This window comes from Dicentrarchus labrax, unplaced genomic scaffold (assembly GCF_905237075.1).
Source record: "Dicentrarchus labrax unplaced genomic scaffold, dlabrax2021, whole genome shotgun sequence".
Taxonomy (NCBI): domain Eukaryota; kingdom Metazoa; phylum Chordata; class Actinopteri; family Moronidae; genus Dicentrarchus; species Dicentrarchus labrax.
Window position 1 is genome coordinate 6802883 of NW_026136724.1, and position 24355 is coordinate 6827237.

The window sequence follows — 24355 nt, forward strand, 5'->3', positions numbered from 1 at the left end:
TGTCTGCTTTAAGTTCAAACCTGGGAGTGTGAATGAGTATGTGAAAAAACACTTGAATTGGAATAGATAGAAGTCTTACAAACACCTTTGCATGTGACATCCTTCTGTCTTAATCAATATCAACTTGCGTCAACTTTACCAAATTAGTTAGCTCTGGTGTACAACAGAGATAAAAATGTGATTGAAAATTGCTCCTATAAAGATTCTGCGCAACAAATTGCACATATTTAGACTCCCGCTCTAGTGAATAGTTCATATTCATTTGATATTTTAGGAAATTAACTTCTTTGCTTATTTCCCAGAGTTAGATGAGGAGATTGATGACACTGTCCGCCAAGATTAGACTCCAGCTGCTTAGCTTAGCTTAGCATAAAGACTGAAAATGGGTAAACGGCTAGCCTGGCTCTGTCAAAATCAAAGATCAAAACAAAATCCACCTACTGGCCACTCTGCAGCTCAGTGAATAACATGTTATATCTAGTTTATTTACTCCATACATACTGTAAATTAGTAAAACTTTGGAGGTGGTAGACAGATTTTGTTAATGTCTGATAGACAGGCTAGCTGTTTCCCTGTGTTTCCAGTCTTTATGCTAAGCTAAGCTAATCTAACCACCTGCTGGCTGTTACTTCATATTTACCGTGCAGTCATGAAAGTAGTTTTGATCTTGTCTAACTCCTCCAAGCAATCTTGGCGACTGCTTTAAAGTAAAAGAACTAGTTGTAAAACATGTCTACAGTGTGTCCTCATAGCAGAGCAGCTGTGTTGGTATCAACAGGAATAACTGCTGCCTGTCATTTTCTATTTCTTTACCCAGTGCTTGCTTCAGTATTCATGGTCCCTGTTGACCCTTTGTACTGTCTTTGTGTGAGGCAGAGCAGATGTGTTGGTGTCTAGTTTTTTACGCTTTGGTCTTTAAGGAGTTCTTAAACCTTCCATGGCGAGCCTTGATCCCGGCTTTCAGTTCAGTCAGTTTGGCTGCGTCCGTGCACTTGTTGGACGACCTCCTAATGCCATTTAGTTCCCTGTGTAGCTCTATTCTTTCTTTGCGAGCAGCTTCATCCTGATCGCTTGTTACCTGTAATACATATTCTGAAGGTTACTTCAAATTAAAGGACTCTTGAGTATCTTCTAAAACTTAATTCCTCGAACTCACCTCTTGTCTTGCTGTTGTGTCTTTAGAGCTACTGTGTGGTTCATCGAGCTGCAGGCCTGGAAGAAGTGATAAAGGAGAGTCATTTTCACTGGTTCCTGCTGGTTCCTGCTCTCCACCTGCTGAACTCACCTCTTCTTCTCTGCCAAATGTTTCTAGCTCTAACTTAGAGATCCGTTGTTTCACTTTTGCTTTGTAGATGTGATTGGCTACGTCCTTGAGTGTTGGATAATATGCCCTGTCTTGTTCGTCGGGAGCAACAATGTCCGACATTCTTGTTTGAACGTAGTATTTGAGGACTGCTTGGACATCTCTGATGGTGGTGATGCCCTCCGCTACGAGCTGGCCTATCCACTGGATGATCTGTGGATTAACAGTGTGCTTTATCTGTTTGGCCACACGGGGTGTGTTTGGAGTATGCTCTGTGCAGTGGCAAGCTGACGTAAAATCGGTTCTCTACCATCACTTTCTTGCCAGCTTCTAGGTCCTGCAGCAGTCTTTCTTTAGCTTTGGTTTGCCAAATTGTCACACATTTCTTTGCAGTCACAACATACTCAGGCAATCTACAGATGTGCCAAATTGAGATCTTTGCTTTACATCCTTTTTTTCTGGTTGCTCCTATGGAAAGCCTTTGTTTGGATTTGTTCTTTGGTTCAGAGGAGGCATGTACTCATGGTTGCTTCCCATCTTCTCTTTAGAAACTGTGGAAGTCACATTTTTAATATCACTCTTTTTTCCATGCACCCTTTTGGGTCCATGCTGGCATTCCAGTATCTTTATGCCACCGTACATAAATGGCACCCCGTCATCGCTGATATGTGGTCTGATGGACCTGCTGAACACAAAGGAGCGAGTACAGAACTTCTTGTTCTTAAAAAATATCAAGCATCAAACCAGGAATTATTGAGCAAAGTGTTTGAATATGAAAAAACAGGCCTTTTTTCTGTTTCTGTTTTCTAGTGATTTTATTTTTTGTTATATGAAATAGAAAATGAAAATCGAATATTGGTTTTAATTTCGCTCATCCCTTTTTGACCATGAAAAAGAAAAACGCCTTGTATTTCAATTTTAATTTTTGTATTTTAAAACGAAAATGAAATAACCACTCGTTTTCTATTTTTTAATACCTGTTTCTGAAAGGAAAATCCAATGACCAAAACATACACGGACCCATCTTCCACCTCCACCTGAAGATTGCTAATATTATACATTAGGCAAATGTAGGTGGAAATCCTAAACTGATTCCGTATTATGGCCTATATTGTCAGTGGCAGACAACTACTATCAGATACTCAAGACAGAAAACACTTTTTTTTGTTGCATTATTTACATTACATTTAATATGTTTATTGAGTTTTCAACATTTAAAATAAATATACAGTATAGACATAAATATATTAAACCAATTGAGCCCATATACTATATTTAGTATGACAAGGAAAATGCCATAACATTTGTTCTGATTAGTCTAAAGTCTTGAAATTTGGTATGGGCATACTTAGGCAAGTATCTAACAACACAACTTGAACATTTATATCACATGAAACATCAGACGTTTATCAATTGTCAAAATCAGGATTTTTTAAATATTAGGAAAAATGCTAAATTTGTGATATTATATGTTTACCATATAAACATGTTTCACATATCTTTGATATTCAGCTTTTTATATACCAAATACTTGATTTTGCTCCTGAGATACAGACCAGTCTTATCATTCATCTAATGTTAGTCTTTGGGCACGTAAGGTATGGAGGACTACTGGTTTTAGTAATAGAAATTGCCCTAGAATAAGCAGTAAAAATTTAGGGATTTTAATTATTTTCAGGCAATTTGAAGAGAAGAGCCTGGTAATTTAATTCATTTTATTATTAGAGGAGAATTGTATTTAAAAGGATGGAATAATGTTTTTTGTGTAGTAACTTATAGAACATAGTTTTTATTGTAAGTTATATATAAGTATGGGGTTTAATGGGAATACAGTGCTTTTGGCCTGGATTATGTAACGTTACTTCTTTGTATTTGTCAAACGGTATGGGTGAAACCAAAACAAAACCAGCTGCGGGAGGAAAAGTTGTTGCTGGGAAACCGTAAGCCTCAGTTGTCAGTCAGCAACCGAAACATCAACGATATAACGTTAATATATACGATATAATATATACGATATAATTAATACTAGTTTCACAAAGCAGTTAATGTTAGGTAACGTTAAGCTATCGTTAGCGTTATATCAAAAACAAATCGGGGCTGAATTGATACGGTAAGAATGTTTTAATACATCTTGAAGATGATGCTTCGTTACTTCCTCATTACATAAGTTAATAAGCAAATTGAAAAAGTTAGCCAACTTAATGTTAATGTTAGAAATCACGTTAGGTAACTAAATATTATATTATATTAACTTAATAACTTAACATAACGTAATAAGTTACTGCGTACTCTATGCAACGTTAATGTTACGTTAGCTCGGTGTATTTTTTTTGTATAAGCCAACGTTACCGTTAACGGTGATGTTCTGTAGTAACTTCATACAATGTGTCTTTACTTTTAATTGAATTGTCTTCTTTTCTAATGACTGATAAAATAACTTCTAACTTACGTTATTACTTTACTAACGTTAACGTTGCTACTAAAAAGCAAAAAACAAACAAAAAATAAAATAAACAACAACCCAAAACCGTTACGCTAGATAACTCCTGTCAGCGTTGCATGCCGGGATTTTGTTGCTGGCAAACCGTAAACCTGAGCTGTCAGTCAGCAACCAACGTTGTACTTTAATAAAGCTATACAAAGTTAACTTAGGTAGCGTTTGTTAAGTTATATCAAAAACGTTTCGGGGCTGAATAATTGGTACGCTAAGCATGTTTTAATACATTTTGATGAGAAGGCTTGAAAGTTAGCTGAACTTTTCATGACGGTAAGTAACGTTAATTAACGGTTGGTTAACTTTAACAACAGCTACCGTTAACGTTAGTTAATGTCTATTTGTGTGATACTCCGTACTGTATGTAAAATAATAATAATATAATTATAATATAATATGTTCTGTGGTTACAAAAGGTTTCTAAGGGTAAGTAACTCTATACAATGTGTCTTTACTTTGCTAATTTCTCTGATGAAATAACTTTTAGCTGACGTTACTAACGTTACTTTACTTAGGTTGCTATTAGCAAAAAAAGCTAACTCCTGTCAGCCGTTCCTCCACTGCCCCAGACCCTGTGCGGATACATCCCATGGCCTCTGCATCTCCGAGCGGCTTGGCGGTGGGAAAATTGATGCAAACTGAGTTCAGAGGTAGGTGTAGCTCTTTTAGGGCATTTTGGATACCATGAAAATGTGCATTTTTTTTTGCTGCATGTTATCCTGCATAACCAACAAGCCAATGTCAGTAGTAAACTTGAATTCCACGTGTCATGCTGTCCCAGACCGGCTGCACAAGCTCCCTGAACCACAGAGCTCCACCGTGCGACCAAGGCCTCCAGTCCATGTTCAGGACTCAGAGGTGAGACTTGGCAAAATAGATCAAACTTGGACAATATGAAATACCGTCTACTGTACACCCAATCAAGTACTTCACATAATATTAATATACATTATTCTTGGCTCATTCTCAACTGCAGTATGTACATATGGGTATGTTGTTGTCCTTCATAAAGGGCTATGTAAAATAAATGTGTTATTATTAGTAGTAGAAGTCTGTTTCTTCCCCTTAATATAGACTTTGCTGAAGAAACGTGTAAAATGGAAAGAACCCAGTTTGCGATTCTTACAAGCCCGTGAGCGTATGATCTTTCCAGGCTGGGACACTCCACCACCTCCACCACCACAGCAACCCAACAGACGCCCTAAACTATGGCCTGTTGGCGTACGATTTTTGAAATCCACGACTGAGGTTAGTAGCAGACATGTTCCACAGGGGCGGCTGTGACTCAGAGGCAGAGCGTGTCGTCCCCTAATTGAAAGGTTGTTGGTTCAATCCACAGCTCCTGGTGCCACATGTCGAAGTATCCTTGAGCAAGATACTGAACCCTGAATTGCTCCTGATGCTGTGCGTCTGTGTGTGAATGTGTATGAATGAGTTAGTTTCTGTTTGATGGGCTTTGCCATCATTAAGTCAATGTGTGTGAAAGGGTGAATGTGCCATGCAGTGTAAAAGCGCTTTGAGTGTCGCTATACAAGTACAGGTCCATTTACCATGTTGAGCAGAGGATAAGCATTGCTTAAAAGATGTCTATAGTGCTTGACAAGTTCAATGATGTAAATGATGAAATTATTTCCAAAATCTAAAACCCAAGACTACCAGTAAAACTAAGGCAAATGTATCAAGCTTCCAGACTAACTGGTCCAAAAAATGGAGTGTAATGTTATCATGGTCTTGGGAAAATCCGTCTCTTCTCTCCAAATGGTTGACAAATCCGTTGTTAAATCCCCAGTTCATTGTTTATTGCCTTTAAATGAGCTACTTGCAGCAGGAAACTCATTTTGTTTTGTGTCTCTCCACCACTTCTCAATTGTCCCAGGATATAGTGTCAGCCCCTAGCCCCCCCAGACAGGCCTTTTCCATTAAGAGTGCTGGAAAATTACAAGCCTCTGAGCAGAAGATGTTTCCAAGCTGGTACACTCCACCACCTCCATCTCAACAAACACAGCCGCCAAACAAGCGGTGTAAAAAACGGCCGATCCGCCTACCTCCTTTGAAATCCAGGACTGAGGTTAGTGGCAGACATGTTTGAGAAGAGGATAAGCATTGCTTTTTTTCTCCACAATATGTTTATTGTCATTTTTTTCTAACAACCCAACAGTAAAACATACAGTAACAATACAATTTAAGACTACACATATTCACATTACCCAGACACACATACTCACACACACATACCCTCATCCCCTTGTACCAATCTAAAGTAAAATATAAATAAAATAAAATAAATATTTTCCATCATCATTTACAATTTTCTGTCAGGTAGAGCCCACCTTTCCATCTTTAATTATATTCATATATGGTTCCCAAAGCTTAACAAAGTCTTTCCGCTTGCCCTTAGCAGTGTAAGTTAGTCTTTGATAAGCATTGCTAAAAAGATGTTTGTAGTACCTAATGGACAGGTTCCTTAAAATTATCTACGATAAATTATTTCCTAAATCTAAAACCCAAGACTGCCTGTAACACTTAGGCAAATGTCTAACTGTTTAGTAATCAGGCTTCAGGATTACCTCCTCACCTCCCAGTCTAAATAACTGGTGAAAAATTGTAAAGTCAACATGGTCTTGGGAAAATCTGGCTTTTCTCTTAAAAAGGTTGACAAACCCCTTATTGATTGTCTATTGCCTTTAAATAAGCTACTTGTAGCAGGAAACTCATTTTGTTTTGTGTCTTTTCACCACTTCTCAATTGTCCCAGGATATAGTGTCAGCCCCTAGTCCCCCCAGATGGCCCTTTTCTATTAAGAAAGGTAGATACTTGGACCCTCCTTCCAAAGTCCAAATATATGAGTACAGTGAGGATAACTCCTTGATGATGTACCGTGAAGGTGTGTTAGCTGCACGTGATGGCGAGCTTGACTTTATGACCCTTGAGCACTGGGAAGAGGAGTATAACTCCCACTGCAAGCTGATGCGCATCCCCTTCTTTGCCCACTTCAAACTGTGGAAACCCTTCTTCATGTGGCACACTGGCATTCGCGTCAGGAGGATTAATTGGGCCAGGCAGTCCCTCCAAAAACGTTTGTTCATTACCTGTCAGGTACGTGACTCTGCATAAATTCTGCATAAATAAAGGTCTTAATGATCTTGAATATGGGATACCATAGACTGTAAATATGTATTTATCTTTGAATTAATGTGAGTAGTGTGGATATTGTGTTGTTATTATTAACATTTGGATCTGTCATACAGTCTGTAAGCCCTGCACTGATAGACATCAGGAAAATGTGTTATCACATCAGTGACACAGGCTTGTGTCACTTGGAGAATAAACACACCTACACACTACATGAGTTCCAGAACATCCAGGTCAAACAGCTGCAAGAGGTACAATTGTACATTTACACAAAAATTGGTTGGATGTTTGAAGTGTGTATACATCCTTTATGTATGTCTTTGTGTGCCTCCTCACTCTCATTGCCCTCATTCGTTCATTATTGTCAGGCACTGACTGACTTGGAGAAGTTTCAAGATCTAATAAAGGAGGTGACAGTTTGTGCCTGTGACAGCTACATGGCAGATATTGAAGCTAATAAACCAGGTGCATACGCACTGACCCCAGGCGGACACTGGAATGTACATACATGGCCCACAATGTTAAAAAGTTTATAGTTCCCTCTGTTTGTTACAGATGATTCACTTCTTGCGAAGCACCACAAGACTTTTCACTGTAGCCGACTCATCTGGTGGGTCATTTTCTTGTTTTTGTGTCTCTTCATTTCTGTTTACTTTCTGTCTCTATTTGTGTGCCTGACATACCCACTTGTTTTTAAATCCCTCTTTGTCTCACCTGCCCAGCTTCATCCGCCTTGTTGACCATATGGTCGTCAACACCTTACACACCTTGGTGGTGAACGCAGTGGCCAAGCTACTCGCTGTGCTCCAGGAGCTGGTATGTCAAACGCCCAGCCATGCCACTATTCAGAGCTGGAGCCAGCACCATGAGGCTACCACTGACTGTGCTGGAGAAGGGACGGATAAGAAGGTAGGGCACTGTTTCAGTATCATTAACAGTTGAACCACAATAATTACTAAATCCACAAAATGTCAGTTTTCAAACAGACGTAGACCAGTGTTCAGCTTTGGTTGGGGTGTGTGTGTCTTCATTAGTCTGTCAAGTCAGAAACCCCCCGTGTCCAACCTATGTTCATCTCTGAGCTGATGTTGGAAACAAATGCTTTGACTTACAAACCCTCTGAGGAGGAATTTCAGGTTAGTTTTACAAATTCTTATGAACTGTTTTACTTTAAGTTATTGTTTTTTACTCATTTAATATCCATCTATGGTATACTCCTTGCGGATTCCTACAGGAGACTGTCGCAGAGATGATTGGGCGTTTTGAGAAAACAGTGATGTCAGTTAACACACTTACAGCAGATCCTGATTTTGATTCAGTGACAGAACCTCCAGAGTACCAGGTATTAAAAAAAAAAAATTCCTGCCTCAACCCGATGGCCCTGATGTGTATATTCAGGGTAACTTAGTTATTATAAATGTTAATGTTTATATGTCAAAATTTTTAAGGTACAATACTGTGATATAGTCTGTGTATGTGTCTTAATGTGTGTTTCTTGACTTTTAGGTACTGGAGAGTACATTTGAGAATGGCCCTTGTTTGGAATTCATGATAGAAAATGATGACCACCTTCAAAGTGTCATCCAAAATATCAAGGTCAGTTTTTACGTTTCATAGGTTTCTATCTCTGGAGGTTATATTCTGTCTGTACAGTACTGTGTATGTATGGGCCTGACTTGTTTCCCCCCTTAGGAATCACTCCAGTTTGCCTTTGAAACAGCAAAAGTGTACTCTCACTCGTTTGAGCGTTTTCGGCTGTTCTACAAAGAGAATGAGAGTCTGGATCTGGATGCAGTGTGGCAACAGGATCAGGGTGATGTACTATACATCAGCGTAAACATTATTTTTGTAACACATCTCCCACTTATAGAACAAAGAGCTTTTGAAAAGTCTTTTTAAGCCTTTTTTGTTAAGATTATGTATTGGAAACTTAAAAACACTTGACAAGTTGTGAATAAAAACACGGTGGCTTAAACCAGGTCTATGCCTTGGGTGAATCACCAGTCCAAATAGGATATTTTTGTTTTTAAGTAATGACACCTCTCAGCTCCTCTCTGACTTAAAGTTACCCTATGTTATCTTAAAGACAAAATTGTGTAGAATGCATTTCCTCATGATACATTTACGAAGCTGATGTTTTTAATATTTTAAATCCTGCATTGTTTACATCTATTGTTTGCTAGTTCCACAATATTCTTCTTCACTTCCTTTGTTGGCACATTGCTACATTTCTTGGTGTGTTACTCCCACAAATTTTCAGTAAGCAGAATAGCATAAAACCAGCAGCAGCAAGTCACAGCGGCTGTGGCTCAGAGAGACACTGAACCCCAAATTGCTCACGCTGCTTTGCATCGGTTATGAGTGTGTGTGAATGATTAGTTTCCGTTCTGGTGAGCAGTTGGCACCTTGCATGGCAGCCACTGCCATCAGTGGATGAATGTGTGTGAATGGGGTGAGTGTGGCATGTGGTGTACAGCCCATTGAGTGGTTGAAAGACTAGAAAGGTGCTATATAAGTACAATCCATTTACCATTTACCAATTACCCCTGTGCTCACACATATGCATGCGTGTGTTTGTAACAAAAGGTGGACCCCATTCATGAAAACATTTCTCCATATTCTGCGACAAGTGGTCAAAAACTCCACAGGGTACCTTTAAAGACCATGCCATTGAGTTTATAATAACACTAAAGCTAAAAAAATGTCCAGATTTTCCAAAGCATACCATAAGTTTGCAGAGATATTAGATTTTTTCAGGAGTATGTTAAAATTGCATTATTGCATGGTAATGCAAGTAGATGAGAGTAGATTGCCAATCTGTTTTGCATTCATAAGGAGTACAGTCTACTATGCAGACCATCACAGTTGGGTTTACTTCATCTAGGACCACGAATTGCATCTTGTAGTTGTGCATTTATTTCGAAAAGTGTAGGTATATACTGATCTATATGCAATTATATAGCCCTTAATGATACACTAATTCATTCTAGTTAGTTATTCTTTCGTATTTATGTCCTTTTTTCATTTTACATTCATCTTAATGAGTGCCACTGAGAGTTGTGTTCACTGAAATGATTACTATGAGCAGTAATGAGCAGCTGGGAAACTTCTGGGAAGAGTGTTAAAAAAATTAGAGGATTAATGGCAGATGGGTTTTGGATGGAGGCAAAAGGGAAAAAGTTGTTTCTAAAGATAATCTTTAATATATATTTTTTGTCACATTTAGTGATTTGTTCAGGAAATTAACACAACACATTTGCTATTGGATGTAAATGTGTACACAGTTATGTGACTATGTTTGCACCTCTATGTGTACATAGTATGTATATTTAATTGGAGCAAAGCATGCAATAACTACATGGTTCTTCTATACTAATGAATGTTGACTACTTCATCTCACAGGTTTGTCTTGTTTTGAAAAAGCACTGGAGTTATACCACAGTGAGCATAAGGAGGCCTTAGCCATCCAAGAAAAGACACATCTCGGCTTACTGCTTGTGGATAAAACGTACCTCAAAGAGAAACTTGTGTCTTCCCCGCTCCGCTCTCTGGAGGTGTGGACTACCTATATGCAAACACATACTGTATTACTTCTATTACACAACAGTTTTTGGTTTAGAATTGTGGAGAGTTTTTGATCTTCTTGCTTGCATCTTGCTTTAAACAAGAGCGCAGTGAGGCCATTATGAGTTAATTGAACCTCACTGAAATGAAAATATAAGTGAGGTCCAGAGCCTCAATGATATATTTGTGAGAAATATTTTATAAGACAGACAAATATTGATGAGTACAATTGAATGAACACTACAGAATGATAAAGGCGTGTAGGAATCATGGCTCTGCCTCTGAATCTCTGCCCCAGGTCGTCAATGAGAGGCTTACTCAGCTGGCTAAGAGGAAGCTAGATGCTGTCATTGCAGAGGCTTGTGAAGCTGAGTTTAAACTAGCGTCCAAGCCCTCCACTACAGCTGAGTTAGCCAACTCCCTAACATTCCTGGATGAGATACAGGAAAGGGTAAGATGTACATTTCATGTTGATAGCAGTTTGCTATCTGACCCAATTCTACTGCACTCAGTTCTCCCTCTTTCTTTTCTCCCTCTCACCAGATAACGGCGCTCGAAGAGGAGCAAGAGACAGTGCGTCAGATGTACAACCTTATTAACATGTACTCAGTTCCCACACCACCTGAGCATATGGTTGTTTTCGCCACCTTGCAACCCTCTATCAACTCGTTGCACAGTACCATCGATAACGCTGCGGCTGAGAAGTCCTCTAGCATGAAGAAGTTCTGCAGCTCCTTGCACAAGGACATAAAGGAGCTGAACCATGAGGTCATGAAAACCAAGCTTAAGTCACAGGTACATAGAGAAGTTGTATTATTTTTTGTATTAAGTAATGCAGGTAACTGAAATAAAAAGGGTCTTGGATTTTGTTAACTTACAACATAAGAATATGTCATTTGGAAGTCTTTATGACTTTTGCTCCATTTTACTTATTTGCTTTGTGGTTTTTCATGTGTAGGATCCAAAAATCCTAGACATCAATGCAGATTCCTCCCAAATGCGTCTACTGCTGGGGGAGATCCAGATTACCATAGACAAGCTACAGGACCAGGCCTCCACCTACACCTCATACCAGAAGAAATTCAAGGTGCTGTAGTACTTTTCAGTAATTCCAAAATGCTTCTAGTAAAAGGCATGTCCCAAGCCAAGTCATAATTTTATTTTGAGTTGGAGATCTGGGCCCAAATCAGAAAAGGTCATTTGATTGAAACTTTACAAACAAATTAGCCAACCAACCCAGCCTAAAGTAGTTTTCCCCCCTCTACCTTCTGGTGAATAAAGGTGGAGGTTACCAAGTTTGACAGCCTGGAGGAGTTAACTACAGAGTTTAGGCTGAAGCAGCTGCTGTGGGACTCTCTAGAGGAATGGAAGTCTTTACAAGACGGATGGAGGCAGGTGAGGTGCACTTAGCATATTGTTTGCAAAGACCTGAGCAAACACAGTGTCATGTACAGACATAATGTTAACAGCTCCAGTGTCTTTCCATTTTCACCCATACCCAGACAACACTTGAGCAATTGGACTTGGAGCAGTTCAGCTCACAGGTTATCAAGTATGGAAAATATGTCAACCAGCTGGAGAAGGGTCTGCCACGTAACAATGTGGTGCCAAGTCTTAAGGACAAGGTGGAGGTCATGAAGCAAAGGGTGGGTAGGACAAAGCGTTCTGTAGTGACTGCCGTTAATGTGTGTAGTGTGCGGCATAAATAACAAAATGATCACAACTCTTTTTGAAATTATGTCACATTAACATATAGGCTGCGGGCAAGTGATTTAGCCACCTGGTTCTTGACTACAGCTTAGTGACTATCTAAAACATATTCATGTGTTTTCCTTCAGCTGCCTGTTATCACTGATCTACGTAACCCATGTATGAAACCAGAGCACTGGAAGATTCTGGAGTCTGTTGTGGGGTCCTCCCTGAATGTTGAGGAGCTTACTGTGGCTGTTTTGGAGGAGATCAATATCTTCTCTTATGGCACAAAGATACAAGAGGTGAAACATAAATATAGCTACATAATGAGCTTTTCTTGCTGTACTTGTGACACCTTGGTTGCTACTGACTATTAAAACGGTAAAAGGGTAAGTATGTACTACCACTTGCACTTACATAATCTAACCTATAGCCTTGTGTTAACTAATCTTTGCTTGTGTTACATATATACATACAGAGATAGCCATATCTATCTATCTATCTATCTATCTATCTATCTATCTATCTATCTATCTATCTATCTATCTATCTAAAACAGGACTAACACAACCCTTGAATTTTAGGTGTCAGGACAGGCTTCAGGAGAGGCATCAGTGGAGACTATTGTTCGAAAGGTGCGTTGAAAGGAAACTGTCCATAAATATCTATACAGACATGTCCATCTATATCTTCAGGAGAAACTGCTGTAGAAGTGTACTTAACCCTCCTGCCTGTTGAATATTGTGTTGTTGAGTCATCATGCCATCATATTTGTTATTATGTTTTAATGTTTTTTAATTATGGATTAATTATAGCCAATTAAAATCAGTCAGGAGATGGCTATCTTAGCATGAAGATTGGAAGCAAGGGGAAACAGCTAGCCTGGCTCTGTCCTGTGATAAAAGAAAATCTACCCGCCTTTTCTACAGATTAAGATTAAAATATAATGTGGTAATTAGTGAGGTTTTGGTTAGTGGATGTTTGCCTTTAGACAAAACCAGCCTTTATATTTGACATGCCAGTGGTATTGATCTTCTGATCTAACAAACTAGAAAACAAATATTTCCAAATAAGTATCCCTTTAAGCTGAATTTATGTTTCTGGAGACAATGAAAGCCTACTCACCATATTTTCTATACATATCTATCTATCTATCTATCTATCTATCTATCTATCTATCTATATATATGCTGTTTAAGTGCTTTCCACATTTATTGTGTGAGCCCACATTATTTAACCTCTGCCTCTCATTGAGCTGTGCAGGTGGAGGACGCGTGGAAGACCACAGAGTTCACTGTGCTGTCACATAGTGACTCTAAAGGTGTCTTCATCTTGGGAGGCACGGATGATATCCAGGTGGTAACCTCAGCCCACACACACCCTTACACATTCAGGCTGTTGAGACACTAGTTGTGTTATAGTAGATCTAATGGTGTGTGTTTGTGTTTCCACGTTTGTTTACTTTGAAGGTACTTCTGGATGACAGCATTATCAATATGGGCACTGTGGCATCTTCTCGCTACGTAGCTCCCATCAAGCTCAGGGTGGACAAATTGCTGAAACAGCTGACCCTCTTCAGCCAAACACTGGTAAAGGCTGAGAAGAGAATACATTTTCTACTTTAATTCACCTTCGGCTAACATTATCCTTAAAGTTTTCCTTCCCGCATTTCTTCTCCCTCTCCTTTCTCTATTTTCAGGATGAGTGGCTTATATGCCAAAGGAACTGGCTGTATCTAGAGAGTATCTTCTTGGCCCCAGACATCAAGAGGCAGCTGCCTGCTGAGTCCAAGATGTTTCTTAAGGTAGACAAGTCCTGGAAGGAGATCATGGCAATGGTCAATAAGAGGCCCAATGCCCTTAAAGCAGCCACACAGCCTGGTAGGTAGACACACAGTGTTAACGGAAAAATAAACAAGAAGATACACATACATGCACTCACTCAGTTAACACATTTTATTTGACACAGATCTGTTGGAGACTTTTCAGCACAACAACACTCTTTTGGACGAGATACAGAAGTGTCTAGAAGCCTACCTCGAGTCCAAGAGAGTCATCTTCCCAAGGTACATACATGCTTAATTTGTTACATATTTACAACAATTATCACACTGCTACTAATGTTTAGTGTTAAGTAATCTCATGTTGGTTCTTTATCTGTTCCTCGCAGGTTTTACTTCTTATCCAATGATGAGCTGCTAAAGATCTTGGCCCAGACAAGAAACCCCCAGGCTGTTCAGCCGCACCTCAGGAAGTGTTTTGATGCCATTACGCGGCTAGAGTTTGCTTTGCTGCCCAAACATTCTTCTGGTCTTACAGGAATGGTGCTGGATGCTGGAGAACAGGAAGTGGTATATAGCAAAGACATCTTGAGCATGGTTTCTCCTGAGGGAGAGAAGGTCAGGTTTGATAATCTTAACACCTCCAGTCATAATGTTCTCTGTGTGTTATTGTACCTGTTATTCTCTTGTTTCAGTGCTTGCTCAGAGTGTGAGTGAGAAAGAAAAAAATACACTCTTATGCTACTGTTCTTTGTTAACTGTAACAATAGCCATCTTAAATTACACTGCTCTGCTCTTACTTAGCAACCCTAAAGTGGTTTTTAAATTATGCATTGGTTAAAAAGAAAGGAATTATGTAGTACTGATTTATGTACTGATTTGATTTTGTCACAAACATAAGAAAATTGGAAAACAGCTAATTCCATTCGCTAGTGGTCTTGTCCTCTGTGGGTGCTAACTGTTCTGTCTTTAGGTGTCTTTGTGTCCAGCTGTGGACCAAGTTCTCTTCTGTTTTTGACATTAATTTGACATGTCACATTCTGCAAAAGAGGTGATGAGTATTTTTTTAGTGCAGTGGCAGTTTTGCTTGCAGTCATTGCTCAGATATAAGGCTTGTCAGTTATTAGCACAAGGGGTTATTAGTTATCACCCTTTCATCAGAAAAGGCAAATAAAGGCTGTGAGAATTGACAGAGAGGATTTACCCTTACAAACTAATGTCCTTAACTGTACCTGATCTCGTTCTTCTGTGTCTAATGTAGGTGGGGTTGACCAAAGGTCTGAAGGCACAAGGCAATGTGGAAGACTGGCTTTGCAAGGTGGAGGAGGCTATGTTCTCCTCACTGCGGCGCCTCAGCAAGGCTGCCATTGCAGACTACCAGGTGAAGTCTAGAGAAGAATGGGTGGTGGCTGGACATCCATCGCAGGTACACACATACACACACACACACACACACACACACACAACTGCTTTTCAGATTTTTTAAATGACACACTTGGCTCTGCATGTAAAAATGTCAAGACACCATTACACATAGTTATCTTTACATTTCACAGACTTTTCCTACAATGAGAACTTTTGTAATTCTCTGATTGCTCACTCTCAGGAGATCAAGACTTGTTATAACTGTTGCTATTATCTCAAGCTTTGATTTTTGTAATTGATTTCTATCATTTCATTTCAGCTTTGTGCTATATAAGTCTTCTCCGTTTCTATAGTGATTAAACTTCACTTTGTGTGTTTGTCCACCAGGTGGTGCTGACCATCTCTCAGTTGATGTGGTGCAGGGACATGGATGCCTGCCTGGAGGGAGACCACAACCACTTTGCTGCGCTGCAGGAATTTGAACTAACAAACTTTGATGTAAATCACACAAATTACTACTACTTACTTTTTCTGTAGTTGTCTGTTTAAAATTTGATTTGACCGATCAAATCTTCAAAATAAATTTATTCAAGTTCGTAACCCAGTAACGGTTGTGTTTATGTGTTTTCCAGAGACTGAATGCCCTGGCAGCATTGGTACGAGGACAGCTGCCGACTTTACACCGCAATATCATCACTGCCCTTATCACCACTGATGTCCATGCCAGAGACATTGTCACAGATCTGGTCCACCAGAAGGTACAATTCAGTCAGGACCACTTTTGTCAAAATAACTTTTATTTCCAAGCAGAATGTTAAATTTGGCAGTATGGCTCTGTTCTGGGACCTCCCTGCATGTGCATACATGGAAAGATTTAAGACAAGGAGAGCAGCAGCAAACACCCCCAGAACAGAGCATCAGTGGAATCAGAAATTACATTGATTAATCAGATACACCATGGCCTGCCTGAACTAACGCTGTGCTTAATTACTGCAGTGTTTGTGCAAAAGGGCAAACACACAAACACCATTATTCTGCTTATATTTGTGTGTGTTTTTAGGTGCAGGTATTGACTGGGGATTTTCATTTGATCTGAAAACATTTGTAGCAACTCACCATCTTAAAGTAACTTCAGCCCTCTTTTTCAGGTGGACACCAGGTCTAACTTTGAATGGCAGAGACAGCTACGCTACTACTGGGACCTGGACTTGGACAACTGTGTAGCCAAAATGGCTCTCTCTACTTACATTTATGGCTATGAATACCTGGGAGCCTGTCCTAGACTGGTTATCACACCACTCACGGTACCACACACATACCGGTTCCTTCTGTGTAACTCAGAAACCTTTTATGCTTTATGTTGAATGCAATGAAAGTGAGATCAGACTGGAACTACATTTTTTATCCTTTGTTATACAAGCTTCCCCAAGTGGCAGAGCTTCATTAATATCGTGTTTCTTTATTCAGGTAACATGTAAACTCACTGACCTGTGTGATCTGTTAGCTTGTGTTTTTTTGTTTTGTTTAAGCACACACAGGTCACAGTTGATTAAACTGTCCTGTATCTCTCACCCCTCCCTGATATGTAGGACCGTTGCTATTTGTGTCTGATGGGGGCTCTCCAGTTAGACCTAGGAGGAGCACCAGCTGGGCCAGCAGGGACGGGCAAAACCGAGACCACCAAGGACTTGGCGAAGGCCCTGGCCATACAGTGTGTGGTCTTTAACTGCTCTGATGGACTTGACTACAAGGTCAGCCATGACAAATTGTATTCATCTATAACCCACACCTTATCGTTTGTGTGCTCCTTCATTGCACTTTCTGTTTATTATTTGTCCGCTTGGCTCATGATTACTGGTTTCTTCATTTCTTCCCCGCCGCTCTTCACTTACACTTGATTCTGTATCTATTCAGCTTTAGTTAACATTCATTTTCACTGCCACTGCACCAGTTGAACTAGCTGTCTCATTCTGACTGTACCTACACAGTGATTCCATTGGCACTATTGCTGAAGCACTCAAGCCTTCTGTCCTTGTGAGTTGATGCACAGAGCATTTGTATGCTAAAGTTAGCTATTGGTAGCAGACACCTGTGTATTAAAGTTGGACTTTGAATTAGGTAAAATGACAGCACTCTCTGGTTTTATGTGTTAACGCTTTGTTCAGCTCTTCTCCACTGTTGCTGAGCAAAATTTAAGTGTAACATTTAATTCCACTGTCCATGAGACATTAACAACTTTCAGCAGTGTTTTGTGTTACCTATGGAAGTGGTGCAAGTAGTGCAACAGAATCCATGTATAAGGACATTTACTGATACCACCTGCAGCTGCAAAAATATACCTTGTGTTCATCAGGAAACATGGCTGCCTGAAAAAGATTTCACATTTGAAAAATGCAATCTTCTTTTATTTTAAAATCAAATATAATATACCACCCAAACCTTTATATATCACACTAATGCACCATAATACTTTCTCTTATTTTTAATTAGTCACACTTCTCTCTTCCAGATGATGGGGCGCTTCTTCAGTGGGCTTGCTCAGTCGGGTGCTTGGTGTTGTTTTGATGAATTTAACCGAATCGACATTGAAGTGTTGTCTGTCATCGCTCAGCAACTCATAACCATACGAAATGCCAAGGCTGCTAAGGTACACCCACACACATATACATACCACTTCTGCATTGTTCTCACAGTGCTCACACTTTGCAGTATACATTACTTATTGTATAGTAATGTACTGAGAAAATTAAAAAGAAACGTAGTCTTGTGCTTTATATTTAACAAAACACACTTTACATAGGTGAATGGCAATGAATTTCATCACACAACACATAAATGTTTACATTGCATTTTATGTGACAAGACGCACACAGCTTTGACCAAATGTAATATGCTACACCTTTAACTGAACAGCAGTCAGTAATACACTGTTGCATTACTCTATTTTTCATATAGTGGAGATACAGAAAGACCATCATTAGGAGCCAGAACAGATAAAAAACTAATTAGTTTTAAGTCACTGCCACACACATACATAAAGAGCATCTCACTCAATTCTGTTTTATGCAGCTGTCAAGGTTTCGATTTGAGGGCCAGGAGATCAAGCTGGTGATGACATGTGCTTCATTCATTACCATGAACCCGGGCTACGCTGGAAGAACAGAGCTACCTGACAACCTTAAAGCTCTCTTTCGACCCATAGCCATGATGGTGCCAAACTATGCCCTAATTGCTGAGGTGACAGGCTCCCTACGTGTGTTGTTGTATATGCTTGCTTATGTTCTCTAAAATAACAGTTTATCATTCCCCTGTATCTCTCCCTCCCTCCAGGTGATTTTGTACTCAGAGGGATTTCAATCCAGTAAGACCCTAGCCAGGAAAATGACCCAGATGTACAAGCTATGCTCTGAGCAGCTGTCCCAGCAGGACCACTATGACTTTGGCATGAGAGCCGTCAAGTCTGTCCTGGTCATGGCTGGGTAAGAGCATCACACTCATACACACACTGACACACATGTTCATTCATTTATGGCAGTACCAGAAGGGCAATTGTGACTCATGACACACAAGCACAGACAAATTCACCGTCCATGTACAGAATGAGCTATGAGAGGTTCTTAATGTTAAATGAATATGTTTCTAATCAGCATGAAGTTGTCTTAATTTAGTCCACTGCAGAAGATCATCAGTGAGTTAGTTTATCATACTTTGTGCAAAAGCATAAAATATCAAATACTGTTCCAGTGATTACTCAGATTAGAGGGTAAGAGCCTCTCACTGTTGAAATCACCCCATTATTGCTTGCTGTTGATGAAAGAAACATAGCTCTAGTTTCACTGTGTATCATCTGTGTGAAATGTCTTTACTCATATTAAGATCAAAATAAGGGAGATTTGTAGACAAAGCCAGTTGTTCTAGTTGTTCTGGTTCTGTTCTGTCTGCGTGGGTACATAAATAGATATGAATGGATGCTGATGATATGTAGTGAAAGCCATGCTTTCGCCTGTTGGTCATAAGCTGAATAAGATAAGATAAGAGTACCTTTATTGATCCCCCATAGGAGAAATTCAAGTCAGACACAGCAGCACAGGGAAATGTAGTGCAAAGAAGTGTACAAGTACAGTAAGAATCACAAAATAAGAATATTGAAAAATATAATAGAAATATATATACACTATATGCAAGCTCAGGGAACTGTTGTTATTGGCTTGTTATTCATTGTTTGTCTCTGCATAGATATTACTTGTCTGTGCTTTCTTCCACACTAAGCACATATTCATTATCTCCCACTCTAATGTCTCATGTTTTTTACTTTGTTTTTTATAATCAAATGGAACCAGCCTTTGTGTGCAGATCAGGTTGTGCAGTATTGAAATATCAGCTCAAGTCAGCTGCTTATTATCTGTGTTACATTTTTTATGACACTGATTAGTTTATTGTGGCAATATGTTACATGTAAACTGAAACTGAAACCAATAACTTTTCCACAGTATGACCAAGAGGTTGCAACTAGCTGCAGGACTGCTACCAATAAAACACAGCTTGTCATATTGTGAAGGTTTTATAAATAATGTATTATTAGCATTATCAATGCTTGATGTATAACAAATAAACGCCTATAACTTGTGAAGTAATTATTGTTTTTTGTGTGTTTAGGTCTCTAAAGAGAGATAACCCCCTACTCAGTGAGGATGTGGTTCTTATCAGAGCACTGAGGGATTCCAACCTGCCAAAGTTCCTTGTTGATGATACTGTGCTGTTTGGGTAAGCCTATCAGACATTTTCACAGGAAAGTACATCTTACTTCTGGCGCTCTGAATGCACACATACTGAAAAATTAGATTAGAGTATTATACCAGATTGGCAACACAAACAAATGTGAGAAAAATGTGTGTTCTGTTTTATGTGGTTACATGTGAAAACATCTATATTTATAATTCAGTTTTATTTGTATAGTGCCAATTCATAACAAAAATTATCTCAGGACATATACTGTATGTATGAATAATGTATGTTTAATGCCTACCCCCCTCCAGTGGTATCCTATCAGACCTTTTCCCTGGTGTGTGTATCCCTGAGCATGACTATGGTGTGCTACACTCGACCATTCTGGAGTCTCTGGTTAAGCGAAATCTGCAGCCTTTGGCTACCATGACCAAGAAGGTACAAAGGGCAGAACTGATGTTTCTTAATTTGTTTTTAATTTATTAAATTATGAATGAAGAATGAACCTCTGTAAAACACATGTAATGTATACATTTTCTAAAAGATAAGAAAGATAAAAAAATGGTATTCTTCATTTTACTTAAAATCAAGAAATCCCATGAAAAGACAAACCTAACAATGTGTTTGGCCATCCCTCAGTACTTTTTAACTTCCCGCTCCTGTCTAATTAAGCTGTGGCAGAGGCAGACATTCCCGTAATTATTACCTCTTTTATTTTACCAACAAATAGCCATAATTCATAGCAAAAAGTAATGAAAGAAATGGTAGCTTTTTCCACCACAACAAGTAAGGTGGACTACTACAAATATCTTGCAGACAGAAACGCAATATGCAAGTGTAAGCCAATACAGTATAGACTGGGGTGGGCCCAGGCAAACTTGACACACACACACACACCGACAAACATGGCACATTTTCCTGAGTTGTCCTAAAACAGCTTGTTAGACTACCAAGACGAAAACAGCTTAAGAGTCAAAGCACAATCAGCAGCAGATCAGATATGCTTCTTAAAAGACTAGAGTGAGCAAGTCCCTAAAACAGCCATGGCCACATAAAATGCGACAAAGTCAGTGCAGTTTCGTTATGTGTCGAAGTATCATTGTGCAAGATACTGAACCCCAAATTGCTCCTGATGCTGTGCGTCTGTGTGTGAATGTGTATGAATGCGTTAGTTTCTGTTCGATGGGCTTTTCCATCACTGAGTGAATGTGTGTGAAAGGGTGAATGTGGCACATAGTGTAAAAGCGTTTTGAGTGGTCAGAAGGCTAGAAAGGCGCTATACAACTACAGGTCCATTTAAAATATATTTAAACTCACTATTGACGTTCAGTGATAATTGTGGGGATGCTAAGCTTCCCCTAGCCTGTGGCAAGACCAGTGCATCGCAGCAATTGTGTGTGTCAATGGGTAAATGAGAGGTAAATTGTAAAGCACTATATAAATGTAGTCCATTTAAAATGTCATTTAGTCATTCATGGTTGTCTGTATACATTCGTCAGATAGGTTGACAATAGTAGTCATGCAGACATTTTAGTTTTTCTTGCTCAAGTTTTGCGATATCTGTCTGATTTATGCAGCCTCCTCAATATAATGGAGGTGAATAGAATTTAGATGCTTTGTGTTTGTGTCACTTTGATATAGTCGTACATTTATATGCATTTGGTTTAGTTTGTAAAACAGGCCCATCCTCTAAACATGCCCTCATTCCTCTCCTTTCCATTTCTTTTTGTGCAACCAGGTAATCCAGCTGTATGAGACCATGTTAGTGCGTCATGGTGTCATGTTGGTAGGACCTACTGGTGGAGGTAAGACTACTGTCTACACCATCCTGGCAGACACACTGGAGACCCTCCATCGCACAGGGCACAAGGCTAAGAACCCCTTCTGTCAACCTGTCAAGACCTATGTTCTCAACCCAAAATCTGTCACAATGGGAGAGCTCTACGGAGAGGTACTGTAGACAGAAGAATAAATAATACAACCGCTTCTTCCCTTCCTTCTCTACTTTCATTGATTATTTACCTCAACCCCTCAGGTTAACACATTAACCCTGGAGTGGCGTGACGGACTGATGGCACTGAGCGTCCGTGATGCAGTTAGTGACACCACTGAGGACCACAAGTGGGTGATCTGTGATGGGCCAGTTGACGCCCTGTGGATTGAGAACATGAACACAGTGCTGGATGACAACAAGATGCTCTGTCTTGCCAATAGCGAGCGAATCAAACTTACTTCATCCATACATATGGTGTTTGAGGTTAGAGCTGAACACAGTGAAAGATGATGATATGATGATGAAGTATATTTTATGATATATAAATATACTTATAAGATTCTACAGTATTTTTTATGAACTGAATTTTTCAGGTCCAGGACTTGGCTGTAGCATCTCCAGCAACAGTCAGTCGCTGTGGGATGGTATATATTGACCCAGATGAGTTGAAGTGGATGCCCTATGTCCAGACGTGGATCAGTGGTCTTGGAGCCAAGGTTGTACATTTTGTATCTCTGCTCAGACAGTATTTGAAATTGTAAAATGTTATTCTAATAGATGATTTGTGCTTTAAGCTGGTCGTATAACTGCTTCTTAAACAGTGTTTCATGTTTGTGTCTTTTTTGTGACAGGTGGTCCCACCAGTGTTAGTACATACAGTATGTGTAAACTGTTACATTAATTGTATCGCTTTCTCTCTCAGATCATAGCTCTGCACCCTTGATTGGGCATCATTCAAACACCCTTACCCATACTTTATATCACTGACTACTTATTTTTGATCCGTCTCCATCATTGCTCTTTACGTGTGAAAATGTGGCTGTGTCATCCTGACTGTTTGTGCACTTTTCAGGCATTACAAGCAGGAGAAATATGACGTTGATTGCGGCACGTCACATCAAAGGTTAACACCGCAGAGAGTGGGACATCTCTCCCCTCAACTTTTAACCCTCTTTCTTTTGTTGTGTATCTCTTTGTCTCGATATATAATTGACTATTTTGTTTGTTGACAGTGTATTTATGATAATCTTACATTTGTTTGCTGCTTGTCCTCTTTGTTTTCTCTCCACTTTTGAGTATTTAAACCTCTCTATGAAGCAACGTTCTTATGGGAAGGGACTTTCTTTTCTTAGTTCAATTGTTGCATTCTGCCTTGTCTGGGATGACTTTGATTACCCTTTCAACTAATTTGTGGAGTTGTAAGAGTTTTTTGTATGGATTTCCATCTATTTTTACTCCGGGAGTCTGTCTCTGTGTCTTATGGGCACATATGCCCACATTTATTCTAAATATTTGTCTTCTCTGACTAACAGACTTCTTTTTTAAGGAATAGTTCAAGACAAATAAGCTTATTCCCTGTCTTGCTGAGAGTTAGATGAGAACATTTATATATAATATTTATTTATTATTTGAGAACTGTTAGTTTCTCATATGAAGCTACACCCAGACAGTTAGCTTAGCATAAAGACTGGAAACGGGAAGCTATGTAAGTGAGCTGACTATAGGAAGTGTTGGAAGGTGGATTTTCATCTAGATCTCAGATTTAGTGGACAGATATGAGAGTGGTATCGATTTTCTCATCCAACTTTTGGCAAGGAAGTGAATAAAGGTTTTTTCCCAAAATGTTGAACGCTCTCTATAACTATTTTAACCAGATTGCTTTAGTGATTATGTAACCTTACCTTCTGCTGCCTACATCCATCTCTCTGACCCTCTTTCTCCCTTCGCTCTGTACTGTCTCTCTAGCTCCCAGACCCAGTGCGAACATACCTGCTGGAGCAGTTTGAGCAGTATGTCGAAAAGGGTCTTCAGTTCGTGTTAAAGCATTGCACCCAGGCAATTCGCCAGGTGGAGATCAGTAAAGTCACAACTCTTTGCTCCCTGCTAGAGGCACTGCTGCTGGGCGATGGAGGGCCAGACCTCAAAATGGTAAATCAATCACAAGATTTAACTGTCACTTTATTCTGTTACACTTCTGTTTTTATTGCCACACAGGGACTGGTCTATTTTTTTTAACCATGCCATTACTTACTAACTGAGCTTCTTCTCCCTTTATTCTTGTGTGTGTGTGTTGGTGTCAGGATTCTAAGCACCTCAACAGTGTATTATGTCAGACCTTCCTATTCTGCTACCTGTGGGCAGTAGGCGGCAACCTGACCTGTTCTCACTGGGATGCTTTTGACACCTTCGTAAAGGTGCAGTTTGAAGACAACAGCAATGCTAAGGTACAGATACACATATAGATAGATAGATAGATAGATAGATAGATAGATAGATAGATAGATGGAGTTATTTGCACTATACTGT

General features: G+C 39.5%; 1 protein-coding gene across 1 annotated transcript in view; it reads left to right on the forward strand.

Annotated features, from left to right (window-relative positions):
• Positions 1-3339: 3339 nt before the first annotated feature.
• Positions 3340-24355, forward strand: part of LOC127359256 (dynein axonemal heavy chain 6-like) — a 49213-nt gene continuing 28197 nt past the window's right edge. The window contains exons 1-42 of the mRNA XM_051393145.1: positions 3340-3413; positions 4313-4447; positions 4579-4655; positions 4872-5045; positions 5674-5865; positions 6552-6893; positions 7046-7180; positions 7298-7394; positions 7485-7539; positions 7652-7838; positions 7973-8065; positions 8164-8271; positions 8436-8525; positions 8622-8742; positions 10332-10483; positions 10792-10944; positions 11037-11288; positions 11452-11580; positions 11775-11888; positions 11996-12139; positions 12332-12487; positions 12770-12820; positions 13449-13541; positions 13655-13774; positions 13885-14065; positions 14154-14250; positions 14355-14583; positions 15227-15391; positions 15718-15828; positions 15963-16088; positions 16479-16634; positions 16920-17081; positions 17840-17977; positions 18400-18567; positions 18661-18809; positions 19987-20094; positions 20367-20493; positions 21794-22006; positions 22091-22312; positions 22423-22545; positions 23795-23977; positions 24130-24273. Of these exons, the coding sequence (XP_051249105.1) occupies positions 4387-4447; positions 4579-4655; positions 4872-5045; positions 5674-5865; positions 6552-6893; positions 7046-7180; positions 7298-7394; positions 7485-7539; positions 7652-7838; positions 7973-8065; positions 8164-8271; positions 8436-8525; positions 8622-8742; positions 10332-10483; positions 10792-10944; positions 11037-11288; positions 11452-11580; positions 11775-11888; positions 11996-12139; positions 12332-12487; positions 12770-12820; positions 13449-13541; positions 13655-13774; positions 13885-14065; positions 14154-14250; positions 14355-14583; positions 15227-15391; positions 15718-15828; positions 15963-16088; positions 16479-16634; positions 16920-17081; positions 17840-17977; positions 18400-18567; positions 18661-18809; positions 19987-20094; positions 20367-20493; positions 21794-22006; positions 22091-22312; positions 22423-22545; positions 23795-23977; positions 24130-24273 (5898 nt within the window). The 5' untranslated portion in view covers positions 3340-3413; positions 4313-4386. The remainder of the gene's footprint in view (positions 3414-4312; positions 4448-4578; positions 4656-4871; positions 5046-5673; positions 5866-6551; positions 6894-7045; positions 7181-7297; positions 7395-7484; positions 7540-7651; positions 7839-7972; positions 8066-8163; positions 8272-8435; positions 8526-8621; positions 8743-10331; positions 10484-10791; positions 10945-11036; positions 11289-11451; positions 11581-11774; positions 11889-11995; positions 12140-12331; positions 12488-12769; positions 12821-13448; positions 13542-13654; positions 13775-13884; positions 14066-14153; positions 14251-14354; positions 14584-15226; positions 15392-15717; positions 15829-15962; positions 16089-16478; positions 16635-16919; positions 17082-17839; positions 17978-18399; positions 18568-18660; positions 18810-19986; positions 20095-20366; positions 20494-21793; positions 22007-22090; positions 22313-22422; positions 22546-23794; positions 23978-24129; positions 24274-24355) is intronic.